This window comes from Petaurus breviceps, unplaced genomic scaffold, assembly GCF_028583685.1.
Source record: "Petaurus breviceps papuanus isolate PSGF00001 unplaced genomic scaffold, PetGlider_PUasm1.0 90825, whole genome shotgun sequence".
Lineage (NCBI taxonomy): Eukaryota > Metazoa > Chordata > Mammalia > Diprotodontia > Petauridae > Petaurus > Petaurus breviceps.
This window is the reverse complement of record NW_027187353.1, coordinates 4,629,422-4,643,205: the sequence shown is the minus strand read 5'-3', so window position 1 is coordinate 4,643,205 and position 13,784 is coordinate 4,629,422. Positions and strand designations below refer to the sequence as shown.

The window sequence follows — 13,784 nt, the reverse complement described above, 5'->3', positions numbered from 1 at the left end:
TTTAGCCCCTCCCACTTTGGGATGAATTCCACTCGAATTTGCAGTAAGTTTTTCCTAACATGGAACCTAAATCTGCCTCTCCACGGCAGTAACTTAACCTAACCACCACTCTGAGTTTGGCTTTTCTAGGGCAAGGTAGAACACATCTCCTCCATATGACAGCCTTCCAAATATTTCACGACAGCTATCATGTCCCTCACAAGTCTTCTCTTTTCCAGGCCACCCAGACCTAGTTTCTCCACCTGAACCCCACCCACACGGCATAATTTCCAGCCCTCTCACCAGCCTGGCTGCCCTCTGGACATGTTCCAGTTTGTCAATGTCTCTCCTAAAACATGACATCCGATAGGAGAGAGCAGATTGGGGGAGGGGGTATACAGTAGGATCATTGTTTTGGGGTGGTGGGTAGGGAAAAGACGGGGAGAAAATTTGTTAACTCAAAATATTGTGGAAATGAATGATGTAAACTAAAAACAAACATAAAATTTAATTTAAAAATGTAAAAAAAATAAAATAAAACATGACATCCAGAATTAAATACAATACTTGAAATGTGGTCAGGTCAAAGCAGAGCGCAGAAGGACTCAAATCTTCTTTGCACTAGACCTGGTTTCTATGTAGGCAACAGTTTTTTGAACCTGCAGTCCACTAAGACCCCCTGAGTCATTTTCATAGAAGCTGTGATCTAATCACATCTCCCTCATCCTGTACTTGCAAATTTGACTTTTTGAACACAAGAGAAGGGCTTTTATATTGATCATTATCCAATTTTATGCTATTACTTTTAGCTCCATGTTCTGGAATCACGAGATATTTGGGGATCCTGATTTATACAGGTGTTAACTGTTGCTGCCAGCTTTGTGGCACCTGAATTTGATAAGAATATGATTCACACTCCTTCACCCAAATCATTGATTAAAAAAAAATAAATAGAGAGAATAAGGTCAAAGACAGTTCTTCAGAGAAACTGCCCAAAAGACCATCCTCACCTGTGGCCAGGTAGAGAACATCAAAGGTGGACCCATTCCTGGCCTGCATTTGGTGCACTAGGACTTTCTTGTAGTGATATTTAGAATGGAAGAGGGGTGTCTTCTTAGCCCCAAAAGGCTCTACTCTCTGAGCCACCTCAGGGTGACTGTCAGCTACCTGGAACGTCTCTGTAGGTGTCAGCTGTTGGTCTGGAAGGCACTAGGTCAAGGGAAAAGGACAGAGATTAGTGGGGAGGGGAAGATAAGATACGGTAAAAACAACAGCATCTGGTAGGCTTTAGGGTTTGCCAGACATTTTATCAGCATTAGTGTTGGCTTTTTTGAGCCTGCTAACAACAACCCTGTAACATGGGGAAGTACAGACAGATCTTACCAGTTCAATTTTAACCTCTTACAGAGGTTAAATGATTCAATAGTCCCATAGCTAGTGAAGTATTAGAGGCAAGATTAGAATTCAGACCTCTCTCAAAACCAAGCCCAGCACTTATCCCTTCGTCTGAAGATGGGGTGGAGGGGGAGAGGAAGGACCACAGGACTGATACTCACCTTGCCTGGTCGAGGGTTGGGGAGTGCCCCATTATAGCCTTTGAGTGGGGATGTACGAAAGATTCGGTCTATGTCACCAATGGAGTACACACAGATGGCCGAGTAGTTCCTGTGGGAGGTATAGAGCCCTGCCTCAGTGCCTAGGCCAGTCCCCTGCCTCTGGTTATATCTGAATAGTTAGCCTAGCTTCACAGAGCACTCAGCTGCACACTCACAGGTAACCTAACCCCCTTCCACTATAATCTAAGGCCTTTCTTGTTTTATCATAGGAAAGGACCTTGGGCATCCTGCCATCAAGCCTCCTCCCAACAGAGAAGCCCCTCAAAGTGATCTCTGGCAGATGAGTATCCAGACCCCATCCTCAGTAAACATGGAGCGCCATCTCTGCCTTCATCGTGTGCCTTCTGCCTAGTGGCGGGAGGCATCCGCTCCCAGCCCTACTCCTTGGGCCTTAGAGCTGGGCACCCAAGGCACCTCTTGGTCACAGGGTTGGAGCTTTGCCTTCTCTCCCCAGTTCCAACTCTGATCTAACATGGTCAGTGAGGCAGCTGTCACCAAAGATCCCATGTCTCCTTATATCCTTTCCCCACACACACACTTTCTTGTTTTCAATCGATTAGAGTGATTAAGAGGCAAGAATTAAAAAGCTGAGCACAGTAATTGAGACTGGTGTGATAACACCCCTCAAGAGGCCGGTGCAGTGGGAAAGGGTGGCATGACCTCGCCTCACCTCCTAGGTGGCACGTAGCCAGTGATGCAGAGCTGGTACCTGTGTATCCCACAGAGCCCCCATAGAGTCACAGAACCACAATTCTGGAGCCAAAAGGAACCTCAGGACCCATCTAGCCCAACTCCCTTATTCTACAGATGAAGAAGCAGAGGCCTGGGTGGGGAGTGAAGGCCTTATTCCCATGACTGAGCCCATATCCCCCTTACTCATCCCCTTCCTTCTTGAAATCTCCCTCTTTGAGATCCTCCCCATCCCCTCCTTGAGGCTCCTACACTCTGCCTGAGCCTTCATCCCTTTCCCTGAGACCCCAATTTAACAGACCCCTCCCCCCCAACAACAGGCCCACTGCTCTACCCCCACCTGGTGCTTAGCTCATGGACGCAGCCACTCTAACCAGACGCTTAGCACAGTGCTCCCCAGCTCACCAGGGGTTGGAGAAGACGCCATAGACCTTTGTGGAGCGCCAGTCTCCTGTGGCATCAGGGACCAGGAAGACATCCTGTAGCCAATTGAAGTTCTTATTGGTGGCTGGGTCGCTGCACACCAGCATGGCCTTCAGGAAAGTGTTCCACTTAGAGGCTGACATGGAGCTCACACCACCCCGGTCGCCCTGCTCAGGAGAAAAAGGAAAAGATGTGGGGTTACCTAATGCAGAGATCAGCAGCCCTTCCCACCAAGAGGACAGTCCCAGTGGCTGTGACAGAGAAGAGGAGGGCAGCAGAGCCTATGAGGCAGCTTGGCACAAGGGGGTCAGAGGACCTGCTCTCAAACCCTGGCCCCAACATCTGTTAGCTCTTTTGAGTAGGTCACTTAATCTTCTTGGGCCTCAGTTTCCTCATCTGTAAAATCAGGGAGTTGGGTACTAGATGGTCTCCTGGATCCTTCCCAGTTCTAAATTTGTAACCCAAAACTGGAAAGAGAGGAACTCCAACTCTTTATCCAGAACCAGATGGGCTGACCCCATTGGCACTAAAGGAAGGAAGCCTGAGAACCAGTCCCAAGCTGCCTGACTTCCCCCAAGGGCAAAGTCATTGTGTGAATCTGGAGCCTCTGACAAGGGCTGGGGAAAGTCCTGGAGTGGGCATTAAAGAGAATGTAGAAAGACATCAAAGTATAATGGAAAGAACACTGGGTCTGGAATCAAAATACCTGGGTTCAGATCCAAACTTTACCAATTACCTTCTCTGGCCCTCAGTTTTCCTCTCTGTAAAATGGGAGGCTGGATTAGGCAACCTCTGGGGTCTATTCCAGCTCTAAAATCCTAAAATCATGATGTTTGGGGGCCTGTCCCTGCCTTGTTGGGAGGGCAACAATGGCCACCCCCAAACCACTCCTCAGAGGACCCCAGGCAGAGGAAGATGGAGGGCTTATCTGGAAACTTCCCTCGTGCCTATAATGTCACGCTGAGGTTTGAGCATTGTCTGAAGAACATGGACCCCCTCATGCTACCACCACATGATAATCTCCCCTGCAGACTGAGCAAACTCCAAGTATGATGGCAAGTAAATGGCACCAGGGTGGAGATAGATGGAGAGTGGATAATGTGTCATTATAGGAGATGGAGCAGAGGTAAAATTGGGGGCTTCTCCCACTCTATCCCTCTGCTGAAAAATTAATTAAAATGATCATCAATATTGTGTTTAATATTTTTTTTATTGAATCTGACCTAAAATTTCCTTGGTATGGGGAAGTTTCCACAAGGAAAACTCCCTCTGCCAACACAAGTCAGCACTTGCTCTGAAACATGCACATTTTAGAGTTACCTAGACCACTGGGAGGCGATGACTTATCCAGGGTCACACATCCAAAGTGACTTAAGAGTCAGAACTTGAACCTCAGCTTTGCCTGACTCTCATGTCACCTCTCTGTTCCCTAGATTATACTGTCTCCATAACAACGACAAAAATAATAGTAACAACAAAAGTGCCTCACCCTTAAACAGTGACAGATTTTCCAAATTGCTTTCACTAACATCTCCTCATAAGGTCACTATTAGCCCTTGAAGTAGAGAAGGTATTTTTTTTACAGATGGGGAGACTGAGGCTCAAAGAGAAGGAAAACAAGTTTCCTGAGGTTGCTCAGTGATTTAGGGATGGTGCTGAGTCCTTCCATTGGACTACCCTACCTTTTAGTAAAGGGCAGGGGTGTATGATTGAAGGTGGGACTGTGATTCAGTACAAGGTCCACTCTCCAGGAGGACATTGGTGAGCCCAGTAGCCAGCAAGCCTCCCATAGAATACCAGCAGAAATGGCTACCTCCCTTGGGCAGGGGGTGGCCTGGCCCTTCCTGAAGCCCCCCAAGCCAGCAAGCCCTGTGGCTGCACCTTACATAGCTGGGCCACCCTGGAGACATTCATGGGAGCCTCAGGGTTCTTGTCAGGATTGTTCTCCCGGAAAAAGTAGTAGATTTTGTCATCGTAAGCCTCGTCTTGATTGATGATGGTTGCCTTGATGAACTGTGGGTCTGGAATGTACAAAGAACGGACAAAGTTGGGGCCAGGTTCCGGCACCCTTCCCTGAGACTTCCCCCCAAGGTTCCTGAGGTCCCTGTCCTTCCCATCCAATAGAGAAACCTCTTCCTCCCTGAAGAAAGAGGGATTGGATTGAGATCCACCTGGCAGTTGGTGGGGGGATGGGGGTCTATATGACAGAGATGATACTGCTGAGCCCAAAGGGGTGAAGAGCTCATTGGGGAACTCGCCACCATGTCAGGGCACTGGGTAGCATGCTCCTAAGGGGTAAGAGGATGATCTCCTGATGCCCCTCCTGTCACCATGCATCAGCAGGCATCTGTTATATGTCTGCATCTGGCCAGTTCCCTGACTGATGCCCACAGAGGCATGCAGCAGGAGCAGGAAGCTCTGGCCTTTCCCATCCCCAGGCAGGAGATGGAGGGAGAGAGGGATAATCAAGGGAATGAGGGGGGGATGAAGGGAGAGGAATAAGGAAAGCATTGGTCTTGTGCTGAGCTAGAAAAGAGTCAGGCCCTTGGGCTGAATATATGGGGCCTTGGGTTCCTTCTGCTAAGGAAACTGAAGGGACAGAAATGTTGATCCAAACCCTGATAGGGCAGGGCTGGACTGGGAATGGGGCTGAGGCCAGGCCCCAAGAGAAGAGCATTTGTTTTGAACCTTTGATGAGCACACCATCCTCAGAGAAACAATGACCTAATGTCCCTAGGAACAGCCAGAAGGTCCCCTGATGTTCAGTCTGTCAATTGGGCTGGCTAGGCAGAGCCTTGTAATGAGTTGGTGGGAGGAGGCTAGAAGGCCTCCTGATGAGATCAGCCCTCCCCAGGGCAGGAGAGCAGGCAGGCCAAGGGCAGAGAGAGGAACTCCCAGTCACGCTGGGGCTGCCTTCTACCTGGGTTTCCCAGGAGAACCACTCAGCCTCAGCTTGCTGATGGCACATACACCTGCTGAGTACCCGCCTGCTGTTTGCTTCTCCTTCTACAAATGCACCAGTCTCAGGGCCAGCTTTCATTTCCCAACAGGTGTGTGGAAAGTCCGATGCAGCTGCTTGGCTGTCCCCTTTCCCCCTCCCTCACTCAGCCTTACCCTCTCTCTCCCCCTCGCCACTTTGCCTTGACTGAGTCCAAAGTCTTCCCCCAAGCTCCTAACACCCCCAACCCTGTGCTTAGCTCTCACCCAGTCCCTAATATGCACCCTTCACCTGAATCTCAGGTCTGCTCACCACCCCTCAACCTGGGGCTCACCCCTACTTTCTCCCTTCTCTGTGCCTGTGCTAATACTACCCCCGTAATGCTGCAGCCCAGATCCCACTTACATCAGGAAGCCTTCTGAGTCTCCTCCAGCTGTCAGTAACCTTTCCTTCCCCTGACTTCCTGTGGCCCTGACTGTCTGGGTCACGTCATCTAACACGCAATCACTGACCACCTGGGGCTGTCCTCCAACTGTTTCACGTGTGTGAATTCTCTGTGAGGCCCCTCAGAGTAGGGGGACAGTCTCCTGTCCTCTCCTAACCTCTCCATCAACTCCAATCCTGCAGTTCCCACAGAGAAGAAAGAAGTGGGGATATAAGTCCACAGCCAGGTGACTCACTCTGCATGACCATGTCACTGGTGTATAATTCCCGCTCTCCTCCAATGCGCCGGAACCTCGGAATCTTGCCATTATATTCCTGTTTTCTGATGGTGGAGTAGACCTGGTCATCTGCAGATGGGATGGAGAGAAGGCCCCTGGTCAGCCGCCACTATCCCTATAGGAGCCCACACACTCTGAGAGACTATTGAGGCTTCCAATGTCTCACTGGCTACAGTCACCCCACCCAAAAGACAATTACCCCTTTCCTTTGCAGAGCTAGGGGTCTATGGGTATGAAATATTACATATGGTATCAGATGTTTCTGAACATTTTTCTGGTTAACTTTGCTGAGATTTTTCCCCTTCTTTTTTATTCTCTGTTATAAGTGATGACTCTGTGGAAGGATGTAAAAACAAAATAGCTCAATAAAAAATTATTGTTTTAGCCTCTCAACTTATGGATGTTAATGGTCTAATTACTCAAGAGTCTCCCCAGGATTTCCAAAAAGCAATTCCATGCATAGAATGTTTGGGACAGCTAGGTGACTCCATAGTGCCTAGATCACTGGGCCTGGAGTCAAATGCAGATTCAGACAGTTAGTCGCTGTGTGACCCTGGGTAAGTCACTTAACCTCTGCCTCAGTTTTTTTAACTGTAAAATATGGATAACAATAAGATGTATCTCCTGGGATTGTCATAAGGATCAACCAAGATATGTATAAAGCACTTAACACAGTGTCTGGCACATTAATAAATGTTTGCTTCCTTCCTTCCCAGAGTGTGATAGAAAAAACACTGGGAAACCAGCACAGTTCCCTTTCCTGTAACAGGAGCTTAATAATTCAGTTTAATAAGCACCTGAGTTCAAATTCGAGCTCCACCTATATTCAAATCACATCCCATAAGCATGTAAAACACCAGCTGTTTTCCCTGTTTTATTTGGTCATTTCATCAGAGATATTTCCATCAAATTCCCTCTCCTGGGCTGTAGGGGTCATAGGATCCAAGATTTTGAGACTTAGGAGTCATCCAGTCCAGTCCCCTCATTTTGTAAATGAGGAAACTGAGATGATTTGCCAAGGTGACCCCGCTAGGAAGCATCTGAGGCAGCATTCAAACCCAGCTCTTCCTGACTCCAAGGCCAGCTCTGCACCCAGCAGAACACAATATCCTCTCCATGAGAGTTTCCTTCCTCTGTAAAATGAAGGAGCTGAACCACATAAGTGCCAAGGTCCCTTCCTGTTCTAATCTGTGATACCACGAATGCCACAGTGTTACACACAAGTTTCACTTGTGTGTGTGCTGTCAGCAAGCTTGCTTACAAGCCTGCAAATCCCTCCAAGTGGACCTTGGTCCCTCCTCCTTCCTGGAACTGCTACGTACCACTGAACAGGACCAGGGAATTCTCATCTGGGCTAAATGGAGCATAGCCCCGTCTTTCCCCAAGCAGAGTGAGGGTCTTGTTAGTCTGAGAGAGAAAGAACAGGCAGGGTCAGCCTGGGCCTCCTAAAATCCACTTTGTTCTTCAGATCTATGAAAGAGGAGGATCCTTACTCAGCCCCTGCCCCTCCCCTCTTCCTTTCCCTAAGCCTCCTACCTTCCCCACTCTCCTCTCTGTCAATTCATGCCCTTCCACTCCTTTAAAACTCAGACCCCCAACTCCTTCTCAATCCGTATTCCCTCATCATTAATACAATTGGCCTAGATTAAACTGTCCTTTCTTATGTCTCTGGGGTGTGTGCGTGTGTGTGTGTGTGTGTGTGTGTGTGTGTGTGCGTGCGTGAGTATATGTGTTCTTATATTTGTTTCATAATTGTCCTCTTCCCCGCTTCCCCCTCAGACTGTAGTCTCTCATAGCAGGAACTCTTTCTTCCCTCTGTTTCCCAACATGATACTGACTGGTTATTCCCTGGAGGGACTTTGGAGCACAGCCAAGTCCCACTCCCCTGATCTTGATCCCCACTCTCCTGCTTCCTCTTTGGTTAGGATGTGCCAAATTTTCCTCAGAGCTCCCCCAGGCTGAAGGTGGGAGGGTGGCCTCACCAAATTCCAGCAGCTAGGGTGTCGAGCATTGGTCCCACAAATGAGCAAGCTGTCTCTCTGCTTCTCCAAAAGGGTGATGTAGTTCTCACAGTCCTTGAAAAGATCAAACAAGCATGGAGGCTTTAAGGTTGACACAGAACAGCAAGCACCCCAAAGGGTGAATGATCAGTCAAGAGAAAGGGACCTAGAAAATGGGGCCACCAAATGGTGAGTCCAGAGAGAAGACCTAATTTGCTGGAAGTAGGTTTCTATTCAACATAAGAATTTCCTAACAGTCAGAACTATCTAACAATGGAAAGGACTATTATGTGAGAGAGGGAGTTCCTGGGTAACTGGGGAGTATTGGAACAAAGGCAGGATGATTGCAGGCTTGCCATGGATGGGGTTCCTGTACTGAGTGGAGGGTTGCTCTATGATGAACAAAATTGGATCATTTCCCTTACTAGAACTGGTCCAAAAAAGCAGGATCTGGGGACAGCAATTCTCCTGTCAACAGGAAGTGCCCAAACAGAGGCTGGCTGGCCACCGGGCCATTGGGCCACCGGTCAGAGAGATTGTGATAAAGATTCATGTTCCCTGGCGCCTTCCACTTACAGAATTCTATAAGGTTCAGCATCCAAAGGGCTGACAGAAAGAGAAAGAGGAAAACAGTCTGCTGTTCCCTGTTTATGCTAGACATGGAAAGCAAAAAACAAAAGGTGCCTTATACCCTATCCTAATACACCTATCTCGTCCCATCCTCGAGAGACCAGGCCATGGAGCAAGAGTCAGGGTCTCTTCTACCACTAGGAAAAGATTCATGCTGAGATAGCAAAAGAAGGCACTCGGACTCTTTCCCCAAGTTCTCCACACTGACGACTGCTACACATTTCTCCAGTAATTTGCTCCCCTCCCTCCCAAGGACACCTACACCCACAGCGGGGGCAAAGACCAGGCCTCCCCTGCTCAGGTAGCAGCAGGGTAGGTTACTTCCAACAGCAACCAGGTAGGCTGAGAAAAGTAGGAAGGTAACAGCTAAGACCTGTCTCCTAGGGGCACCCCTATTCACCCGTGTCTATGCAATCAATACTCATGTCCCTCTCCCACCCACATCATCTATAAGACCCATCTATACTCACCAACTGATTCTGGCAGAATAATTTATTGGGCCCGAAATACACCTGTGTCAGAGAAAGAGAAGAAAGGCAGCATTGGTCCATACTGCCCATACTGAAATGCTCCAGAAGGAGGGGCACAGACAGCCTCAGAGTTTTAGGTCTGAATCCTAGACACACCTCTCTCATCTCTTCTACCCCAACCCCAAGGCGCACTCTGGCTTTTTACCTAAGTGGGGGTGGAAAGAGAAGAGATCTCTGTGGAATGGGAAGTAGCCACGATCTACAAGGTTTCACATCTCCTTTCAGGTGCTCTTTGATTCTAAGCAAGCCCCTTGCCTCTCAGTGCCGTCATTAGACTCAGAGCTCCCTGAGAGTAGACCCTGAGACTTCCTCTGTCAGACCCCAGAGCTCCCAGAGTACAGAGACCTAACTCCCTTTCTGTGTTTCTAGGGGAAACGTGAGAGCCATCTCCTCCCTGGGGTCACTGAGGAAAAGGAGGGCCCTTGGTAAGCAAGAAGACCTATTAACATCCACATTTTTAGCTCTTTGGTTCAGAGCATTCATTCACACCTGGGGATCTCCCTCTTTCTCCCAAGGAGGGAGGCCCAATTGCATTCTCCAGGGGGGCAAACTGAGGTCCAGAGGTTCTCAGCTATTTATCCCTAGAGGGTCACCATGAGTCATTGACTTCGCTGAGACTAGAACCCAGGTCCCAGGCCACCAAGGTTAAGGCCCTCTTTCCACCAGTAAGAGGTGGGACTCATTAGCTAATGTTTGTTAAGTGCAATTATATCAGGCAGCTTCCACCCCCAGGCTCCTCCATTTGGCCTATTGTGCAGGGCTCTACTCCCAGGGAACCATTTATGACAGATGGAGCTGGGAGGGGGAGCCAAGCCATCCCCACCCTTACCTCCACGCCCACCTGACTCCCAACTCCCAAGGGAACAGAGGGGACCCAGGGCTTAGAAGTGAGATGTTTCACCCTCCCCTCCCCCACCAACAGTAGAAACCCTCAGAGGTTTTGGCAAAAGCCATAGGTGAGAAACATTCATTTGGATCATCCCCTTCCTGGAGGGGACAGGAAAAAGGGCGGGGGAGGGAGAGGATGAAATGAGAGCAGAAGTTGTAAGGAGAGAGGAGAGGGGAAAGAAGGAAAAAAGAGAGGAAAGAGGAGAAAGGAAAAAGAAAAGACAGAAGGAGGGGATGAGAGGAAAGGATGTAGGGAAAGAAGGGACAAAGAGAAGGAAAAAAGGACAGGGAGAAGAGAAAGGGACAGATAGGAGAAGAGGGGAAAGAAGGGAGGGAGGAACATGGAAGAAGGAGAGGAGAAAGGAGAAAGGAAAAAGGGAAGGGAAGGGAAGGGAAGGGAAGGGAAGGGAAGGGAAGGGAAGGGAAGGGAAGGGAAGGGAAGGGAAGGGAAGGGAAGGAAAGGAAGAAGAGAAGAGAGGAAGGAGAAGGGGACAGAAAGAACAGGAAGACAGGAGGGAGAGGAGAGGAGGGACAAGAAGAAAGAAGAGATGAGAAGATAGTGAGTGAAAAAAGCCCAAAAAAGAGAAAAGAAGGGGAAGATGAAGAAAAGAGAAGGGGAAAGAAGAAGGGAACTAACAGGAGAAAAGAGAAGAAAGCAAAAGGAAAGAAGTGTGAAGAAAGGGAAAAGAGGGATGGAGCAGAGAGAAAAGAGGAAAGGGGAATAAGAGGTGAGGAAAGAAGAGGGAAGGGAATTAGGAGAAGTGGAGTAGAGAGAGAGAAGGAAGGAGAGAAGGGGGAGAGGCCTGTGCTTTCCAGGTGTCCAGAGTAGGCTACTCAGGGCTCTAGAAGAGGGAGGGGTTGTTTAGGAGTGGGCAGCAGAGGCTGAAGGGTCAAAGATGAGAAAGGCACATTCTAACTTTGCCTGGACACGGGAGGGAACAGAGCCTTTACCGTTCTCAATGAGGCGTTTTTCCCCTGGATGAAGTCAAAATTGTAGAGCTTCCCTCTTCCTCCCACCATGACAGAGTCACTGCCCAGCTCGTGATACAGCACCGTGTGGGGTTCAGGCTCTGGGAAACTGTAGCTTTCCTGCCCTGCAGAGACCAAAGGAGAAAAGACAGGTTAGAGAGAGGAAGAAAGGAGAGGGGGGAGCAAGTATCACAGAGCCTGGGGAGGACTCACGGTGTGTCTTCTCTATCACTTCACATCAGTCCCATCTCCCTAGCAAGGGAGACATCCTCTGAATCCTGTTTCCCCTGTTCCTCCAGGAAGCCTTCACTCCTTGATTCCATCAGACTTTCCTGGCGAGGCCAAGTCTTTCATCTTCACTCAGTACCCCAAGGGCAGAGGGAATTTCTCTTCCCCTAATTCTCCCAATACAGGTCAACACAGTGTCAAAGCATCAAAAACACTTCGTCCAACCTTGGGACTGTCTTTGTCTGCTGTTTGAGATTCTGAGATGAAGGAAGGAAGGAAGGAAGGAAGGAAGGAAGGAAGGAAGGAAGGAAGGAAGGAAGGAAGGAAGGAAGGAAGGAAGGAAGGAAGGAAATAATCCTTTATTAAGCACTATGTTCCAGGTACTGTGCTAAATACATTACAAATATTATCTAAAATATTAATTTAGGCCAGGGGCTCTTAACCTTTTTCCTGTCATGTTGGTTAACAAGTATTTATTACGCACCCACCATGAGCCCAGTGCTGGGGATACAAAAAGAGGCAGAAAACTCACAGTCTAATGGGGGAAAGAGTGTGCAAATAGCTATGCATGGCAAATAGCCATGTATGAGCTCTAGACAGTGTGAGCGGGTGGTCATCTCAGGGGCAAGGTTAGACTCCTCAAATGCATCAAATAAAATCCATGGGATTACAGAGGAACCTAATTCTATCTCAATGCAGTTTTCAAAATATTTTTTAAAAGCCCCAAGTCCCGGGAGCGGGGTTAAGCTCCCTGGAGGCAGGCCCATCAGTGACATCCTACCAGCTTCTGGAAGCAGAGGGAGATGACAGCAGTTCCAGCCAGCAGGTTACATAACAAAGAAATCGTCTTTGGGAAACCTTGAAATGCTGCATCTCCTAGAACCTGGGAGTTTAGAATTGGATGCAACTTAGAAATCAGTCTTTCCAGGTCTCCTGGGCTGAGTTGCAAAATCAGGAAGCGATTAGCACAAGGTCAGAGCTCCTGGAGAAGTCAACCCTCGGCCCCTTGGCCCCAGAGCCAAGAACGCACTGTCTCTCTCAATCCCAAGGTTCCTGACACTGTTTTCCCACCCTTGCCATTCAGCAAACAAACACTGTTGTGTGCTCAGGTGCTTAAAGGAGAAGATGCCTGGGCTGCTGCCCTCCCAGAGGCTCCCAGTCTGACTGGGGAAAGAATATTCATCCATGGGTTAATGGATAGACTGATGGACTTCTTGTTGTTTGTCCTCTGTTCTTGAAGAGGACCATGACATCAGGGAGATGATGTCATAACTTGCAAGTGAATTGTACTTCAATGAGGCAGGGCTATGCAAAGTCACCAGCCTCACTGTCTCCTCCAGAGCCTTCTCTGTCCAGTGTCCAGATACAGATCAGGATGCCTGGAGCTGGCCCTGGAACAATGCTGGACTTAGAGGGATCAGGAAAATCTGGGTTCAAATCCTGCTTCTGACACCTACTGGCTGTGAAACCCTAGAAAATTCACTTAATTTTTTTGAGCATCAGTTTCCTCATTTGTAAAATTAGGAGGTTGCCCTTCTAGCCCCAAATCTATGATCCTATGAACTGGAAGTTTATAAGTGATCATGTCAAGAGGCAGAGTACTTATTAAGCATTTACTGTATGCCAGGCCCTGCGTTAAGTACATAGGGGAAAAAAGCAGTGAGAGACTCAGATTTAAGGGTTGTTTGAGTTTATGGAAATAGATGGATGAGGTTTAGAGTAGTCAAGGAAAATCCCAGGCAGGAAGAGAGGCCCTCGAGAATCAGTAGGCATTAGAATTCCAGGCACAGTTGGGAGTGCCTTTGGAAAGTCTATTAACCCTTCCTCTATAGCAAGCTGTAAATGATGCAGTAGACAAGTCTTTGAGAGCTATTTGAGGCTGAGAGGGCTAAATGAACTGCCCATGATTATATATGGTAGTGAGAGAAGAAGAGACAGAAGAAGAGGAGAAAGAAGAGGAAGAAGAAGAAGAAAAAGGAGAATGGAAAAGAGGAGGAGAAAAAAAAGAAGGGAAAAGAGGAGAAGGAGGAAGAAAAAGAAGGGAAAAGAGAAAAAGGAGAATGAAAAAGGGGAGGAGAAAGAAAAAGAGGAGAAGGGAAAAGAGGAGAAGGAGGAAGAAAAAGAGAAGGGAAAAGAGGAGGAAGAAAAAGGGAAGGGAAAGAGGAAGAAAA

At 48.3% G+C, this 13,784-nt stretch overlaps 1 protein-coding gene across 1 annotated transcript in view; it reads right to left on the bottom strand.

Moving 5' to 3' along the window:
* SEMA7A (semaphorin 7A (JohnMiltonHagen blood group)) overlaps positions 1-13,784 on the bottom strand; it is a 66,510-nt gene that overhangs the window by 11,055 nt on the left and 41,671 nt on the right. The window contains exons 2-10 of the mRNA XM_069071181.1: positions 11,368-11,510; positions 9,469-9,510; positions 8,351-8,443; positions 7,691-7,775; positions 6,327-6,437; positions 4,590-4,729; positions 2,691-2,875; positions 1,536-1,644; positions 990-1,188 (exon numbers count right to left, since the gene is read on the bottom strand). Of these exons, the coding sequence (XP_068927282.1) occupies positions 990-1,188; positions 1,536-1,644; positions 2,691-2,875; positions 4,590-4,729; positions 6,327-6,437; positions 7,691-7,775; positions 8,351-8,443; positions 9,469-9,510; positions 11,368-11,510 (1,107 nt within the window). The remainder of the gene's footprint in view (positions 1-989; positions 1,189-1,535; positions 1,645-2,690; positions 2,876-4,589; positions 4,730-6,326; positions 6,438-7,690; positions 7,776-8,350; positions 8,444-9,468; positions 9,511-11,367; positions 11,511-13,784) is intronic.